The 18,300-nt window shown below is 41.8% G+C and overlaps 2 protein-coding genes across 3 annotated transcripts; one reads left to right on the top strand and one right to left on the bottom strand.

Moving 5' to 3' along the window:
* Positions 1 to 13,547: 13,547 nt before the first annotated feature.
* Positions 13,548 to 15,279, bottom strand: LOC106404672 (probable protein phosphatase 2C 10). 2 transcript variants are annotated; one of them, XM_022704029.2, is made up of 5 exons: positions 15,022 to 15,279; positions 14,790 to 14,919; positions 14,471 to 14,710; positions 13,964 to 14,392; positions 13,548 to 13,888 (listed from the first exon to the last, which is right to left on the bottom strand). In XM_022704029.2, exons 2-5 carry the CDS (start codon positions 14,826 to 14,828, stop codon positions 13,748 to 13,750), a joined length of 849 nt encoding a protein of 282 aa, XP_022559750.1. In that variant the 5' UTR covers positions 14,829 to 14,919; positions 15,022 to 15,279; the 3' UTR covers positions 13,548 to 13,747. The 2 variants fall into 2 exon arrangements, with proteins under 2 accessions (XP_022559750.1, XP_048617673.1); XM_048761716.1 differs by having other exon boundaries at positions 14,790 to 14,937; positions 15,022 to 15,250.
* A 2,501-nt stretch (positions 15,280 to 17,780) lies between these two features.
* Positions 17,781 to 18,300, top strand: LOC106403456. Its single transcript, XM_013844283.1, has 2 exons — positions 17,781 to 18,086; positions 18,148 to 18,300. Exons 1-2 carry the CDS (start codon positions 17,781 to 17,783, stop codon positions 18,298 to 18,300), a joined length of 459 nt encoding a protein of 152 aa, XP_013699737.1.

Below are 18,300 nucleotides of genomic sequence, written 5' to 3'. Positions count from 1 at the left end.
GCATTGATCTGTTTTGGATTAGCTTCGATGCCGCGGAATGTGACTAGGTAGCCGAGGAATTCCCCTAATGCCACGGCAAACCTGCATTTTGTCGGGTTGAGCTTCATGTTATGGGAATTTAACTGCGCGAAACATTCCACGAGATGTGATACGTGATCCTTTGCTTGGAGGGATTTGACGAGCATGTCGTCGATATAAACTTTCATCGTTTTACCGAGTTGTTTAGAGAACACACGGTTCACGAGTCGTCGGTAAGTAACGAAGTCTTCTCGCGATCGTCAGGGTTCATCATAATTTGGTTGTAACCTGAGAAGGCAACCATGAAAGACAGAAGTTCGTTTCCCGCCGTTGCTTCTACTAATCGATCGATGTGTGGCATGGGGAAACTATCTTTTGGACAGGCCTTGTTTAGATCGGTAAAATCCACGCAAACTCGCCATTTTCCGTTTTTCTTTTTGACTACTACAGGGTTAGCGAGCCAGTCTGGATACCTCACTTCCGTTATTGACCCGAATTTAAGCAATTTTCGACTTCGTCTTTGACCGCGGAAGCCCGTTCAGGTCCTAGCTTCCGCCTTTTTTGTTTGACAGGTTTGAAGGTCGGATCGATATTTAATTCGTGACACGTTATGTTAATGTCAATCCTTGGCATATCTTCCGCGGCCCATGCGAAAGTATTGAGGTTCTTTTTTAGACAGGTTATGTGCTCTTTCCTCATAGGCTCGCGGAGATTGGCTCCAATCTCGACGCATCATTCCGGAGATGCTTCGTCGAGACAGACTGTGACCACAGGTTCGCAAGTTGGTTCACGTTTTTCCTCTAGGGTCGTGATGTTACGAGACTGCCAGAAGAGTTCAGCCGAATCTTGACTTCGCGAATCCTGGTCGGAGACCTTTTTCTCCATTTTTCTAGGAGTGGTCTCGAGGTCTGGTCTTTTTCATTTTTGTTCTGCGGCGTAACACACCTGCGATACTCTTGGGTTTCCCCATATTACCTCGACTCCGTTAGGGGTTGGAAACTTGAGGCAAAGATGGTACGTTGATGGGATGGCATGCTTGGTGTTCAACCATGGCGTTCCCATGATAACGTTGTAAGATGTGGGACGGTCAACGACTAGAAACTCTGTGACTCTTGTCACGGTTCCAGCTTTGACTGCGAGATTAATCGACTCGTAGGCCATGGTCGTTTCTCCCGAAAGTCCCAGTAGTGGGCTAGGGTATTCCACGATTTCGGGATTGATCGATCCCCATTTTCTCGAGAGTATCTTTGAAGATGATATCGGCCGAACTTCCGGTGTCAATTAGCACCCTAGCGACGTCGATATCTCGGATCGTCAGTTCGATAACAAGGAGATCGTTTCGAGGTTTGGCTCGATCGACCGTTGCTCCCCCCCCTTGAACGAGATGACGTTCGCGCACGTTGAGTCTTGCATATCGTTCCTGATTGTTGAGTGGCTTTTGCGGGTTAGATTGATCCGTACTCCCCTCTTTCTAGCGCCAAACTGTGGGAACCGAAATTCGCACTGTCGATTTCCGTTTAAATAAGGAAACTAGGAAAACCCTAATTTTCCAGAGGTCCCGGATATCTGCTAATACCAAACGCCAAGCAATCAGAACACAATAATGACAACGATAAAGTATAAGAAATCGAAAAAAGAGCAAAGTAGATCTTATTCCGAATTCACGTTTGAGCGTTACAACAAGGAAAGAGCCTAGGCTACGAGAGCTGTTGGCGAGATTCCTAGTTCTAAAACCCTAAGACGGCAATAACCTAGTTGAGTCGCAGCTCGAATAACAAAAACGGAAATATGCCTAAATCGCTCTAAGTGCTAAGTTTTCTCTCCCCCCCAATCCCCTCATGCCTCTCGCCTAGGACTTCTTATATACTGGCTCCTAGGTCGGTTTACGCTTTTCCTCTTCTGCCCTTAAGCTGCCATAGCATAAAAATGGAGATATTCCATTTTTTCCAATCTTCGTAATTATCTTCAAAATTTCGTATTTATCCACGGAAACTTGACATTTTATCTTTCCTTGCGAACCAAGCGTAAACCGTCATGTGGCTTACGGGCTGTTGGTTAAGAAATCGTAAGTTGGGCCTCGAGTCATGTCTTAGGTCCGTTGGGGCTGTTGGTTAAGAAATTGTAAGTTGGGCCTCGATAAAGAACGAACTTTCCGCGGTTTGTACGGTAAAGTTTGATTGATAACATAGAATGGCGGGGAACGTGAAATGGGTTCGCTACGGTCTTCAGGTGATAGCATCAAAGGGTAGACGAGAATGCATGGACTAATGTCGTATCAACGTTACGGAAGAGCTCGGTCGCTACGTAGCGACCGAGCTCGTAGCGACCGAGCAGAACGAACGCTCGGTTCCTACGTAGCGACCGAACTTCGGCTCGAGCTCGGTCGCTACGTAGCGACCGAGCGGAACGAACGATTGGTCGCTACGTAGCGACCGAGCGGAACGAACGATCGGTCGCTACGTAGCGACCGAGCGAAACGAACGATCGGTCGCTACGTAGCGACCGAGCTTGGCTTGAGCTCGGTTGCTACGTAGCGACTGAGCGGAACGGACGTTCGGTCGCTATGTAGCGACCAAGCGGAACGGACACTCGGTCGCTATGTAGCGACCGAGCGGAACGGACGCTCGGTCCCTACGTAGCGACCGAGCGGAACGGACGCTCGGTCGCTACGTAGCGACCGAGCTTTGGCTCGAGCTCGGTCGCTATGTAGCGACCGAGCGGAACACGCGTTTGGTCGCTGCGTAGCGACCCTTTTCGAGCTCTTGTCCGATGTCTCATGTTTCCTCCGCAAAGCTTTTCGTAAGGAAGAATCTATTTCGAAAAGTATTTGTCGAAGAAGGTTTTTTTCGTTTTCTTCTTCGGACGTTTTGAATGTTAACTTCGTCGTAACCATTTTTGACCCCAACAATCATAGATCTAGTTAATAGACAACAAGTCAATGCCCGCAAGAGCCGAAAGACTTGTTGATCAAATAGTTGAGCTTTACATTATCATGCATACAACTCATTAGGTATTTATAGTATTATAATTCCAACTTTCCTGAATAAAAACTTTAAGTCTAGCTATTTCCTTTTTAAGCACCAAAACCCCAAAAACCTGCTATTGAACAAACATTTGTTCAATATAAAACTGCAATTTACTTTTAAAACTCTTAAAACATCTTTGCCTAACAAATCATATTAGAATCTTTAGGTTCTGTAGCTCCCTGTGAATTCGATCCCTAAGTACTAAAACTTGACCTCTAATTTGAGAGAGTATAAATCAATCCTTAGGGTAATTTGAGTGGTAACAACTTTGATGCCGTTGCCGGGGAGCTTTGATCGCCTATTTTCTAATTTTTGTAAAGTATTCTAACAGAAAGTTTTTTCTTGGATTTTCAGGTACATGCCCAGCAGTACCAGAAGCAACAAGGAATCTCAATTGATATTCTCACCAGATCCTGCAAGTTTGGAACGCCCGATCCGTAAGGAAGCACGCTCCCTATCGACCGACAACAACACTTCAGTGTCGCTCGAATCCGCTCATCCACCGTCGATCCAGACACCAGTCCCGTCGACCGATTCTCGCTCACCCATGTCGATCGACAACACAAACCTTCCGTCGACCGATACCCTTCACCCGAAATCGATCGACATTTCATCTCGGACATCGATCGATACTGAACCGCGAGACATGGTTGCGCCTTTGATACTTGTTCGGGACAACAATGGAGACCTACATGACCAGGAGGGTCATCTGCGTAATGCAGCAGGTCAGAGAATAGATGCTCAGGGGGCTGCAATCCCTGAGCCTGATGCTACTACTACAGGTACTACCTTACCTGTAGATGGGGCTGCACAACCCAGGACGTTGGCTGACTACAACCGTCCATATCGCTACTACATCAATAGATCAGCCATCCTTCCTCCCACCATTGAGAGGGATTTTGAGTTGAAAGCGCAGTACTACACACTTGTGGGACAGTTACCCTACCATGGACTATCCCACGAGCATCCTATGGACCATCTGGAGAGGTTCGAGGATCTGATTTATGCTATTAGAGTCGAGGGAGTCTCTGAGGACTACCTATTAGGCAAGCTTTTCAGATATTCACTTGCTGGAGAGGCTCTGCAGTGGCTCAAGCAGTTACAACCAGGATCTCTTAAATCCTGGAGCGACATCAAGAATGCATTCTTATGCAATTTCTTTGATGAGGTGCGTGCTGAGGACTTGAGGAGCAAGATTGCTACATTTACTCAAGAGCCTGCAGAATCATTCAGAGGCTCTTGGATCGGATTCAAGTCCTACCAGAGAAACTGTCCACACCACGGGTTCAATGAAGTACAACTACTCAGTATTTTCTACATAGGCATCGCGGTGCAGTACCAGATGGCTCTTGATGCTTCAAGCAGTGGAAACTTCAACACCAGGAATCCAGAGGAGGCAGTCAAGGTGATTGAAAACCTAGCATCCAGCAACAGCACCAAGAACATTGATTTTGAGAGGAAGAGATCTGCCACCATCCTTGGGAATGATCAGATGGATGAGGTGAAGGCAAAACTGAACAGTGTTCACAAGCTTCTCAAGAAGCAGGCCCGCTTTGTTGAAGATGCAGAAGGTGTAGAGGGTAGAGCAGAGGAAGAAGAAGTAAACTACATTGGTGGAGCTGGATTCCAAGGAAACAAGGGTGGAAACCGAAACTCCTATGGAAATAGGAGTAACTTAAACCAAAATTCGCAGTACCAGAAATCCTACAACAACAGCTACAGCAACAACAGGAATTTTGGAAGTTCCTACTACCAGAAGCCACCGCCGCCTACTCAAGAGAGCAATATTAAAGAGATGCTCGATAGGGTTCTTGAGGCACATCAGCGAATGACTGTGGACTTCAATGGAAAGATAGATTCTGTCTACACCAATCTGAACACAAAGTTTGAGACTTTGAGCTCTCATGTGAAGAAGATGGAGATAAAGGTTGTGCAAACAGGAGATGCTATTAGGAGGCAGAAAGCTTCAACAAGAGGAGTAGGGGATGATGTAATGAAACACCACGTGAATGCCATTATTGAGGATGACTTTTGGCAAGTGGTGAAGGAAGAGAAGCTGCAAGAAGGCTATTTCGAGGTAGAAAATTTGATGAGTTTCGGCGGGTCACATTTGTGTCGATCGACACCAGACACCGAGCATCGATCGACATACACCAACTCAAATCGATCGACAGGAGTACTAGAGCATCGATCGACAACGCCTACGGAGTCAACCGCGTCTTCCAATGTCGTGAAGATTCTAACTCACGAGGAGTTCGCAGCAAATTACCCACATCCGCCCAACCCTGACAATGTCCGAATCGATCGACATGCCAACAGCAACGTCGATCGACACTCAGAAGCTAATATTGATCAACAACAATCACCGCCAATCGATCGACGTGCACCTATTAATTACCTACCGAGTGCAGATGCCGAAGATAGATGTAGCACGACTTAACGCACTCAGGCCCAAACCTAAACCTTCAGAACAACCACCGGAGCCTGTCAGGACACCTTCAGATGATGGAGATGATCCCATGGAAGAAGATATGGTTTCTACTGGAAGAACCCTAAGGAGAAGAAAGGAAAAACTGGTGAAACATCTGAAGAGGGGGGCTAATGAAAAGGAAAAGGAAAATTTCCAAAAGAGAGTCTTCAGAATTCCTCTACATAAGCCATTCGAAGAAGCTTATTACAGCCACAGATTGTGGATGTTCTTCAGAGAAACCAGAGAGAAAGAAGAAGACATTAGGAGAATGTTATGTGAAGCTAGAGAAAAGATGAGGAGAAGGATTACATTGAAGAAGAAGTGTGATCCTGAAAAATTTGCAATACCATGCACAGTGCAGGGTATTGAATTCCCACATGCCTTGTGCGACCCAGGAGCATCAATCAGCATCCTACCTAGGGTTATGGCAGACCATCTGGGTCTGCAGGTGGAGCCTTCGCAGGAATTGTTCACTTTTGTGGATTGTTCCCAGAAGAACTCAGGAGGAATTGTGAGAGACCTAGAGGTGCATATTGGTAATGCCCTAGTTCCAGTTGATTTCCATGTCTTTGACATCAAATTAAACTGGAACTCTTCTCTACTACTTGGGAGAGCCTACTTGTCAACAGTGGAAGCAGTATGCAACTTGCGAACCAACCAGTTGTGTCTAACACTCATCGTTCCTAATGCCCACTACGAATCCCAGTCAAGAAGCCACAGACAATCTCCAGAAGAATCAATGATGCAGGAATCATTGCAGCTTGCCACTATGGAACCGAGTACAAAACTGACTACTCGGAATCGATCGACACTCATCCAGTTACGTCGATCGACACAAACCATACGAAATTGACCGACGCTGACAAAGAGAAATCGGTCGACACGTATCCAGATGAGTGGGAGAATGACTAATACAACCCCCACTATTGACGCTTAGACAAGACAAAATATGCATACAGACGAGTATGATGAAGACTTCGAGGAGGAACGAGCAATTGAGTACATAGCCATCCTTGATGAGGAAGATAAACTCTTACATCATTCCTCTTGAAAAACGAATGCACCATCGTTCGACATGACAAGCTTGCCATCGATCGACACTCACCCTCAACAACGATGCCGAAAGCGAGCATCGACCGACACTGCCTACTACAAATCGGTCGACACTGATTTCAACCGTGTGCGAGATGGAGACTACTCAATTGGTAGTTGGGCAGATGAACACCACCACGAGAGCTTTGCAGTAGAAACAGTAACCTACACACCAGGAGCAGATAAACTACAAGATAGTTTCACAGACAAGGAACTGCTAAACATGCAAAAGCGCGATGATACAAATCAGCTTCAAGCAGAAGCTGGTTGGGAAAGAACTCGATCGATCGACACTCGTCACCAGAAAAAGATCGACAAGCTTCCTCAACAATCGATCGACACCAACAATACCACGTCGATCGACAACCATCCAATACCGAAAACCACTGTAAGGGAAAAAGATAAATTAGATAACCAGTATCTAACTCCTGACGAATTTGGTATTTTCAGGGATCCTAATGGCTACGCAAAAGCCATAGACAGCCGCACACTACACGTATCTCGAGAAGATATCGCAGATATCCTTCAAACAGCCAATGGAGCAGACAATCTGTTCATGCATCAACACAGCAACTGAGAACAGAAGACTACAAAGGAGTTCTATGACACAGTTGGTGGCATAGAAAACAATTTCAAACAACGATCTCACCATACAACCCATCCATCGATCAACATAGACGTCCCAACGGTCGCCAGACAGCCAGAATTCGGCAAAAGAGCTTATGACCTTTATGGTAACAGGAAATTCTACTGGAAAGAGAAAGATGAGTATGAAGTCTACAGAGATGATCGAGAATTTGGACACACCATTCCTGTTCACACCAAGGATATCAGAAGACTTCTGGAAAGAACTTCAAGAGATGAACCAGCCTACATATGTCTTCCTGAACATTTTAGCTCATTCACACAGACGAAGTTGGTACCAGAGATCTACACCAAGGACGAGATCAATGAGATGTTCTATGGAGTCTGTGGTGAACATGAGAAGAACAAAGAAGCCTTCCAGATGAAGCTTGATGGTGTCTACTATCCATTGAATGATAGTATAAGTTGGCTAACCACTTGCATGGAGGAGATGAAGCAAGACATAGCCAGAATTCAGAACGTGACCGACGTTGCTCGGCCTCCATCGATAGACAGAAGACAACCCCAATCGATCGACAGCAGACAATCACCATCGATTGACAGACACCATCACGCATCGATCGACAACCGCTTCGCCGCATCGATCGACACCAATCCGCCACGGCCACACACAATGAACTCTCAACCAGATTTCCACACCAGAGAAGAGGTAGATCAGTTTGTAGAAGGAATCTATAGAGCTCTGGAAACTACAGAGGAGAGGCTTGTTGGGAGATATGATGACATCTATTTCCCAATGGATCTTACCATCAGTGCATTGACCTCCAAGGTCGAAGCTATACAAGGGGAGTTGGTGGAGATTCAGAGTTACATTGCGCATCGACATCGATCGACAGACGCAAAAACAAATCGATCGACACCAACCATTCAACATCGATCGACAATTATACAAACCGAGGCCGGCTAGTACCAACATGTCCAACATACCTTACCATGGAAAAGAGATCTCAGCTGACACATACGCCGCACTTACCAGACATCAATTCAACCTTGAGAGTCTTGGTGATAAATTGCAGAGGATTGAAAACATAACTGCAGCAATGAAGGATAAATGGCGCAGAGGGGATGAGGCAATGAGAGACTTCACTGGTACATGGTTCAACAAGCGCAAAGAAGAGATCGATACTTGTTTTCCAACAAGTCCCAGTTCTCAACACTACTAGCCAAAACACCTCCAAAGTCAAGCTAAATGACTATAACAAAGCGCTGAGTGGAAGGCAACCCACTATTAGGTAATATTTATTAAGTTTTTATTAATTGACTATTTATGTTGGTTTTTAATTATTACAGGTCATAAAAAAAACAAAAAGAAGATCCGAGTAGACGATTGCCATTTGTATTGACCGACGTGAACAAGTCGACATCGATCGACATTGCCTTACCTGTGTCGACCGACATCAACATCCTTACATCGGTCGACATCTATTCCGGTCTGGTATATCGTTCCTACTTGTTATATTGAGTCCTTCTGATTTATTTTTAACCATAACTCCGACTGAATTTACACTATCTCCAGTGTATTTTAAGTCTGGGGAGAGGTTTACTGATATTAATTTACTTATTAATTTTATTAAAAATGTTTTCAAATTAAGTTATTATTGAGTCAAGAAGAGGATTATGAACTTATAGATTTTTGCTAGATATCTAACCACTCTTTAGCACCATTCTAGACTTACTGATTGCAGATAGTACTAAAGATACTAAAGTGGATCAACCTGTCAACTATCCACTCTTGCTAAGATTGTTTTGAAGGAACCAAAGCTGACCTCCAACACTAAACCTGACACAACTGCTTTTCTTGGGGCTTGGTATACATGAGATCGGATTCTTCAAACAAGTCTGGAAGGTAAAGCATTGTGTATATAGATTTATCACCCTTTCTCTCTCTATTTTTGAAATATAGATTATATAAAAAAAAATTGTTATTATATTAGAAATTTATTAGGAAGGAATTCGAACAGGACTTGGTGGCTACAACCATTAAGGCTTGCTTAATAAGAATTTCATAGGTAAAAGATTAGAACAGGACTTGGTGGCTATAACCATTTAGGCTTGCTTCACAAATAATCCTAGGATATAGGTCAAAAAGAAGTGAACAGGACTTGGTTGCAACCACCATTAAGGCTTGATTCATGGAAGTCTGTCCAATCTTGGTTAATGATATTTCATATAAGCAGACTTTGACCAAGAGAGAAAATTAGTAGAGAGAGAGGAAATGAACTAATGTTTACCTGCAGGTCCAGATACTTGTTTGAAAATCCTAGAATCATGTGACCGATACTCCCAAGGTAAAGCCTTCTCTTTTATTTTATGCTAAGAAATGAGGTTGGTAGAGGGGAATGAAAGACAAGATTATGCTAAGTTGTTGGCTAGATGAATTTGGTTGCTAAGCTAGGATATGGTATGATGTACTTTTGTGATTAGGATTTCTTAGATATGGATTGCAATATTGTAGAGGTGATGATTCTTAGTTTTAAATCATGTGAGTCCCTGCTGTTTTTAAAACCTCTTTCAGAGAGACTGCCTGTTTGTTTTGCTTGAGGACAAGCAAAAGGGTAAGTCTGGGGGAGTTGATAGACTACGGATTTGACCCATTTTCATCCATAGTTTATAGGTGTTTTTACTAATAATTATATTATTATAGAGTCTATTTATTATATTTATAAGATCAGGAATGTTTTAGAGATAAGTGATGATTTTGGAGCATTTTGGAGATATTTGGAGCAAGCACCCGAGATGACCATCAAGATCGACTATCGGTCGATATTGGAGAGCTAGAATCGATCGATACACAAGACATGGTGTCGATCGACAGCGAAGCGCGCAAGAAGCCCGTTTGGTCACAGCCAACTTGAAGCTCAAGATTTCACTATTTTACAAGATTGCCCCTGACGAGTTTTTACCCTAATTATATAAGCTTTGCCGCCATGTTGGAGGCAAAGTCTGCTTTCTTTGTGTTTCATTTTTTTATTGATAGATAGGAGAGAAGATCCAAAGTTATAATTTGTGATTGGAACTCCATTGATATCTATATTATTATTCTATGAAGTTTTTATACGTAACTGCTGCTATGAATTGCTTAGCCATGTGTGAGTAGTTCTCTTGTTAGATTTTAGGTTTTAAATAGGTTAGGAGGGATTAGCCCCAACTATAGATTGCTGAGTTGTGATAATCATCTTTAGGATTGTTCATTAATGCATGTGTCTAGATTAGCTACCTAGAATCTGCCCTTGGATTGATTGATAAAAGCAATAGCTTAATTCTCATTCTGAAAACATTCTAATAGAGCTATGTTTCTTGCTATGAGCAAGGCAGGAGCTGATCTAGTGAGCTTAGTAAGCATTCATTCAACCTGCGCATAAAGCTTGACTACAGCGCGTCGATCGATATCACACTTGAATAATCGATCGACGGTGAAAAAGGTATCTATCGATACGCCCATTGGAATATCAATCGACACTTTCTATAGATCAATATAATGAGAGTTGAGATCATAGATCTAGTTAATAGACAACAAGTCAATGCCCGCAAGAGCCGAAAGACTTGTTGATCAAATAGTTGAGCTTTACATTATCATGCATGCAACTCATTAGGCATCTATAGGATTATAATTCCAACTTTCCTGAATAAAAACCATAAGTCTAGCTATTTCGTTTTTAAGCACCAAAACCCCAAAAACCTGCTATTGAACAAACACTTGTTCAATATAAAACTGCAATTTACTTTTAAAACTCTTAAAACATCTTTGCTTAACAAATCATATTAGAATCCTTAGGTTCCCTAGCTCCCTGTGAATTCGATCCCTAAGTACTACAACTCGACCTCTTATTTGAGAGAGTATAAATCACTCCTCAGGGTAATTTGAGTGATATCATCTATATCCTTACATAGTATAATATTTCCATTTTTCATGGAGATAACCATTGATTTAGGGAGATTCAACCATATCCTAGATGAATGTTCATATTTTTCTGGAAGTTTTCCTCTTTATCCAGAGGCAGGAGGAATTATCTGATGCGGAACCCGGAATCCGGAACCTAGAAGATAGAACCCATAAACCAGAAGCCGGAACTAAGAGATTGAAGTCCTATTCTAACCCAAAAAATCAGTAGAAAATGAAAAAAACAGAATTGATCGAACTCTTTCTCGAAACAAACAAACAAACAAAATATCGGAACTGATTCGCACTGACCCTATCCTTACTCCTGCGAAAGTAATAAAAACTTTCTATTCTCCTCAGCTCTATCATGTACTATTTTTTATATTCAAGATTCTTGCTCCTAAATTAATTTTCCCCAACAAAAAGTATATTTTGCAAATCTCAAACCGAAGATAGGCAACAAAAATTTATCTACTCTCAAACAAAGGCACATATAATTTCCAAATGTTATTAAATTTGTGCCAAGAGAAAAAAATTTACAAAATCAACTAAACATATAATCCTGAACTAAAAATAATAATTACCCAAACATAGAAAGCATGAAACCATAAGTTACATCAACATAATTTTTTTGAGAAAAATGTAAGATGTTTGTTCAGCTTTTCTTTTACATGTAGCAAATTTTTTGTAGACTTCAGCCCTTGTGTTTAGTGCGGGTATTTACTTAGTTCAAGGTAAATTTCTAATTAATCATATTTCATACTCAACAAATAGGAAATGTTGTACATGTTACTCATTCCTGTAGTCTATACTCTATAATGTTGCTCAAAAAAAAATCTACTCAATACTAGTTACTGCAATAAATTTAGTTTATATTTTATTATAGCAAAAATTCAAAAAATTGTAACAAAATTTTCAATGACGAGAGAACATGAGGACTGTCCAATAGCAAATATTTTATTATGCATGGAAATCCATTTTATATGGAAGGGAGTTGTTAGCTAAAGGAATGAGATACATAATTGGGGATGGAACACTAGTTAATATGTGGACTGACCCATGGATTCCAGATCATCCTCCTAAACCACCTACGCCGAGAGGGGAGTTTCCAGTTAGGGAAAAGGTGAAAGAATATTTTGATACCAATAGATCTCAATGGAATGAACAAAAGTTGAGGGATGTTATTATAGATGAAGACGTGGATCAAATCTTTCGACTTAAGATTATCTCTACAGCACATCAAGATCTCATGGGTTGGCACTATAATGAAGATGGAATTTATACCGTCAAGTTTGGGTATTGGCTAGGCACTCATCTACCTACAAATGTACCGCCAACACCAACCTATGGAAGTGCAGAGTTGAAATATAAGATATGGAAAACAAGTGCTCCTGCAAAGCTCAAACATTTCTTATGGAGATTGTTATCTAAGAGTTTAGCTACTAGTAACAATTTAAAACGAAGACATATCGGCCGAGTTGATCAGTGCAAAAGATGTTGCTCAGCGGCGGAAACAGAGGAACATATATTTTTTGAATGTCCTTATGCAAAGAAAATATGGCGTGCATCAGGAGTTTCTAACCGAATCATCAACGACCAGAGTTCAACTTTGGAGGAAAAGATTGAGGCATGTCTGCAATGTTCATTATTGACACGCTTAGTGCACTTCCAAGATTTACCTTTTTGGCTACTATGGAGACTATGGAAGAGTGGAAATACTTTAATCTTCCAGCAAAAGGAAATACATTGGCGAAGCTTACTAAGATATGCAAATGAAGATTTGAAGGAATGGAAACAGATTGAGTCAACCGAAGTTAGAGTTCAACCTCATCAGAGTTATCTTGCTCTAGTACCCGTGACATTACATTGGCAACGTCCACCCATGGGGTGGTTCAAATGTAATACTGATGGATCATTTCGTAATATACAAACCAAGAGCACCGCAGGATGGGTCATTAGAGATGCAAATGGAACCTATAAGGGTTCGGCACATGCACGAGGAAGACGATGTAAGGATGCACCTGGAATGTGAGTTGCAAGGGCTCTTAATGGCGTTACAGCATTGTTGGAGCTTAGGATATTGAAAAATCATTATGGAAAGCGGCTCTCAAAAGGCAATCGATATCATCAACAACAAGCAGCTTCACTTTGACTACTATAACTGGCAACGGGAAATCAAATGGTGGAAAACAAAATTTCAGGATGTTAGATTCCAGTGGACAAAGAGAAATGCAGACAAGATAGCAAACTGTTTGGCAAAGCGGGTACAAGATGGAAATGATTTTGAATTTAACTATTATGTACCGCAATACTTACATAATCTGTTACATGTTGATGACATACAGTCAATCTAAAGTAATAAAATCTGATGTTATAAAAAAAAAAAAGAAACAGAGCTTATGTACACTCTTCCCCATTTGTAATAATCTTCTGATATCAAAGTAGAAGAAGAGACATTGTTTTTGGACACCAAACCATATGATTCTCACTTTCACTACGCAAACCACAAATCACACCAATCAAATTACATAACAACATCTTCTGCTTTTCAGAATCGAACTTAATTATTCAATTTCTTCCATTTCCAAGTTTTTCTTGGTGGTTATAAAAGATCTTTCATCCCCTAAATCTGACGACGATGCAAGATATATCATCTTTGCTGTCTCTTCTCAGAGCTTCACCTGTTAGTTCTTTCGCTGCTTTCAATGGATCTTTGATTATTCTCGCAATATCAATGGCCTCTTGGTTAGCCATCACCTATACCATTACACATTAAAACCGTAAGAACCAAGCTCGGTAATCAAAAAAAGAGAACACCCATTTAATTTTTACCTTCCATAGACCGTCACTAGCAAGAACTAGAACATCTGTGCGATCATCAATCGATGAATCTTTAACGTCTGGATCTGACCGTAGATGAGTTTTGAGGCTTTTGTCACCAAAAGCACGGGAAACTGCTAGCTGCCCGTTAACCCGAGGAACATCTCCAGGCATGTTTGATACAAAGCCTCCTTTATCCTCTATGCTCAATCTTTCTGTGTTCGGCTCGTGGTCTATAGTCATCTGTATTGCCTGACCGCCTTGAGATAGAACTGCCCGGGAATCACCCACATTTGCCACCCACAAATGCCGTCCGTTCAGCAGAATAGCGGTTACGGCGGTTGAGCCACCTCGGCCTAGGTCAGCATGTGATAGAATATCTTGGTCTGTCTTCTCATATGCAGTTATTATTGCCCTTTGAGGATCATACCAAAACTGCTCCTGAGCACACACAAAAAACACGAGCTAGAAGCTGTGAAAAAAGACTAAAACAGTTGAATATTTTTTTTACTTGCTGACCTCTTTGAGTATATTGGAGAATAAATGCTTTTGTAGATAAGCAGGAACACGTTCACCCAGATGACCATCGTAGATAGCAAACAAACCGAGCTCTTTGCCGTCAGTTTTATTGAACTTGGAGACGTAGTAATCCTCCATTGGATGGTTAGCTTTCCCTTTCACTAAGCTGTAACCAAACTTAATCTCCCCATCGCTGTTTTTCCCTTTACCGGAACTAGTTGATGCTCTCCCAACCAAGAGCTACAACGCCAAATATACAACATAATAATCATATCAAAATCGTACAGAAGACACAGAGATGAGATATGAGTTTGCATACATCGTAGTCTGAAGAACCGAAGCAACATAACCACGCCATGTGAAGCGGATGTTTGATTTAAAACCAAACACCTAACAACATTTTCGATTTTAACTAATTCCGCAAAAGACTGATCCAAGATTTCAAAACCCTGCAAACAATTACGAACCTTGAAACCTTTCATCAATCAAGAAACCCTAAATCCCCCAAAAGCAGAGAGACCATTTTTATAGAATCGTAAAATCAAAATTACCTCAAAGATCGGAGAAGCCAGATTCCGGAAACCAGAAAGAGGGGATATTTTGGAGTCTACCACTACGCACTCACGCGGCTTGGAGGAATACCGCGACGACAGACTGCAAAATGTACTTCTTCAAAAGTCTTCGATAAAACCAGAAAATTAGTGGAAAGCGACGACGAAGTAGACTTTACAATTTTTTTGGCTTGTTTCTTTTTGGTCTTTTTGATTTTCTTTAATGAAAATAATCTCATCCATGGGCTTTAATGGTTGACTTTCTTACCGCGTCTTAAAGTAAAGTCTATGTGGCCTCTTTTCTGAGAAAACCGGAAACTGGGTCATGGGCGAGTTATCAAATTGGGTTTTGGGTTACCAGAACTTTTTATTTGCGGAATGGATCGTGCTGTTTTTTTGACCCTGCGCAAGTCTTCAAGAAATGACGTGAGACACCATTCTCGACCGAAAGAAATGCCACACAACCTTCGCACGTGAGAGCTCTCACTCTTCCCTAGTAAGACGACCCAATAACTTCGTCACCATCACCGTTTACCGAAAAACCACCGGCAACAATAATTATTCGTATTTCTCGGTCTGTAAACCCAGAATTCGAAAAGAAAGTCGAAACGTCCCAAACCCACTCGAAAAGTCCTTCAAAATCTACTCGAAAACTCCTGCAGAACCATCGTTCATTCTCTCCGAATTTCTTTCAAATCGCCGATTATGGTCTCTAAAGCAAAGAAGAAAGTACCGATTATCCGGCGGAACAATGGATCCCCCGCCGATCTCGCTAAACAGTCGCCACGTCGGAAATCTCTGCGTTATCCAAGTTAGCTGTTTCGTCCACTGTTCTAAACATTCGAATAGGAACTTCCTTACATGTGTACACCGATCTTCGATTTGGATGCTTCGTCCTCCTCTGTTTGTATTGTTTTTTCCCAGTGGTGACGCTCCTTTGTTGTTCCTAATCTCTGCGAAGTCCTCCTCTTATTGTTCCCCTACTGTTTATTTTATAGTTTCTGATTATGGCGACGAGGCGACGGGATCAACGATACACTCGACCGTGCAGAGACAAATGGTGGATCTGGTTATTGGTCAGCTTGAGGAGGCGGAATCTTCGTCGAAATTGCCTCTGAAGCTTTTGGCTTGGGGTTGTTACCCAACCAAATTGCGTCCCAATATTTACTCGAAGGCACACGTCATCGGAACTATTGCGTCTTGTCACTCTTGAACAACCCTTTCAACCTTGCGTCTGGGGTGTACACGCCTCCTATTTTATGGGAGATTTTGCGCACGCGTTTAGCACCACTCTGAACATAATTCTCCTCGTCGTCCATCTCACACACAAGATGGGGTGGTCCCCCGGGGGTTTCTTCCTTTTGCATCTACTCAAAATTTTGTATTAAATTTCCTGAAAACTCCTCGTGACGGCTTCGTACACCGAGTGTTTAATACAAAATTTTGAGTAGATGCTTTGTGATTAAATTTTATCATTATAATAATGCTACACAACACATGGAAGTGATAATGAAAATGTTGTCGAGACGCCTTGGGAATGATCTGCAAAAAAAAACGGATGTTAATGGTTGACCCCTACTTTACAAAGCTCATTAAGTCAGGCTACCATGCTTTCTTGCAAGAGGAAGATAAGTTGCATTTCAATTGGGGCACAAACATTATAAGTTATGTGAGAAGAAAGAGTAGGGGAGAAGTCTTAAGTTGGAATTTGGTCGGGATATTGACATGGTGTACGCTCCAATGAACTGGGGTTCAGACCATTGGGTGGGTCTTTGTATTAACTTGGCGGTTTCACACATGACGATCCTTGACTCTTACCCCCCCCCCCCCCCCACACAGCCCAACAGAAGAAGAAGTCGAAGTACACATGGCTCCGGTTCTTTAATCCTTGCCATATATTCTGGAACAGTAATACAGGGTTTACGAAGTACCTCAGTAATGAATCGAAATCTCGATATTACTCATAGAGCCGGTTGGAAGGTATCTATGAGAACAAAAGGACTGGTGACTGTGGGCCATGTGCAGCTAAGTTCATGGAGATTCACGCAAATGGTGGTCGGAAGGAGGAGATGAGAGATTGATGACAGTTTGGTGGACCGGTTTCGAGAGCAGTATGCAATGGACTGCTATGAAGAATTTGTTGGTAATGTCACAGTTGCGAACCAGGTGTGAACAAAGCAGGAGTATGTTTTTCTAAGTTGTGTATGGTTTTCCAAATTTCTAGCGGATTTATTTACAGTTTTTACCCAATTTCGGTATTGTTTATTGTATAATTATGGTTTGCGAACTTACGTGCTATGTTTGTCTATGGTTGGTTATTTTCTTAAAGGAAAACATTGTCCATTACGCACTGTGAACCTGAAGTGTTGTGAAAATTGCTTAGTTATTTTCATTCACTTTAAGGGCTACCTACCAAATCAGAACTTCTTCAATTCAAACAAATTTATTTAAATTTCAATATGAGTTAATGGATTGAAACGGTGATCTAGGCAACGGGAGATAGAACAAACAACGTCTTTAATGGGTAGTGCATTACCAAAATAGGTTATTTATTATTCTTTTCCTCAGAAATTTGAAATTTTAAAATTTAGGTATTTTGACCAACAAAATATATTTCAATATATGTATAATTTGGAAAACGTGTTCAATTGGTCTCTTTATTCGGTTCATTTATTTAATCCAGAAAAATTAAAAGGGGATCTAGTAAATCGATTGAAAGGGGATCTAGGGTTCGGGAGATGGAAAAATCAAAAGTTAAAATGTCAGAGAGTGACAATTTCCAGGCTTCGAATTCTGACAGTATTATCTCGTCATCCTCAACCGAGCAACCGGTAAAATGTGCATGTAACCTTACAACGCATCCTGTGAGGGTGTGGACTCGTAAGAATCCCGGGCGGAGATTCGTTAGTTGCAGAGGTCGGCGAGTTGGGCGTCAGTATGTGAAGTGTGATATCTTTCAGTGGGTTGATCAGGAACCACCACACGGATGGCAACACCTTGCTTTGCTTGAAGCGAGGGATATAATTAATGAGGAAAAAGAGGAGCTCGCAAAGCTGAGGAACGAGGTAAGCAAAACAGTCAGACCAAAACATGAATAAGCAAATCTCGAATGAACTTGTTGAAAAGTTGAATGGAAAATGTGAAGAATGTGAAGCGTTGAAGAGGACAGTGTTGGTACTTACTGAGAGGAGTTCGTTGCTTCGTAATCTGTTGGTGGGTTCATCGTTTGGAGTTGGAGTTGTTTTGGGTGGGTTCTTTGGTTTTTACCTGAAGGCTTAG

Source organism: Brassica napus, chromosome C6, assembly GCF_020379485.1.
Source record: "Brassica napus cultivar Da-Ae chromosome C6, Da-Ae, whole genome shotgun sequence".
NCBI classification, from domain to species: domain Eukaryota; kingdom Viridiplantae; phylum Streptophyta; class Magnoliopsida; order Brassicales; family Brassicaceae; genus Brassica; species Brassica napus.
The sequence above is the reverse complement of the archived record's forward strand: the minus strand, read 5'-3'. Positions and strand labels throughout refer to the sequence as shown.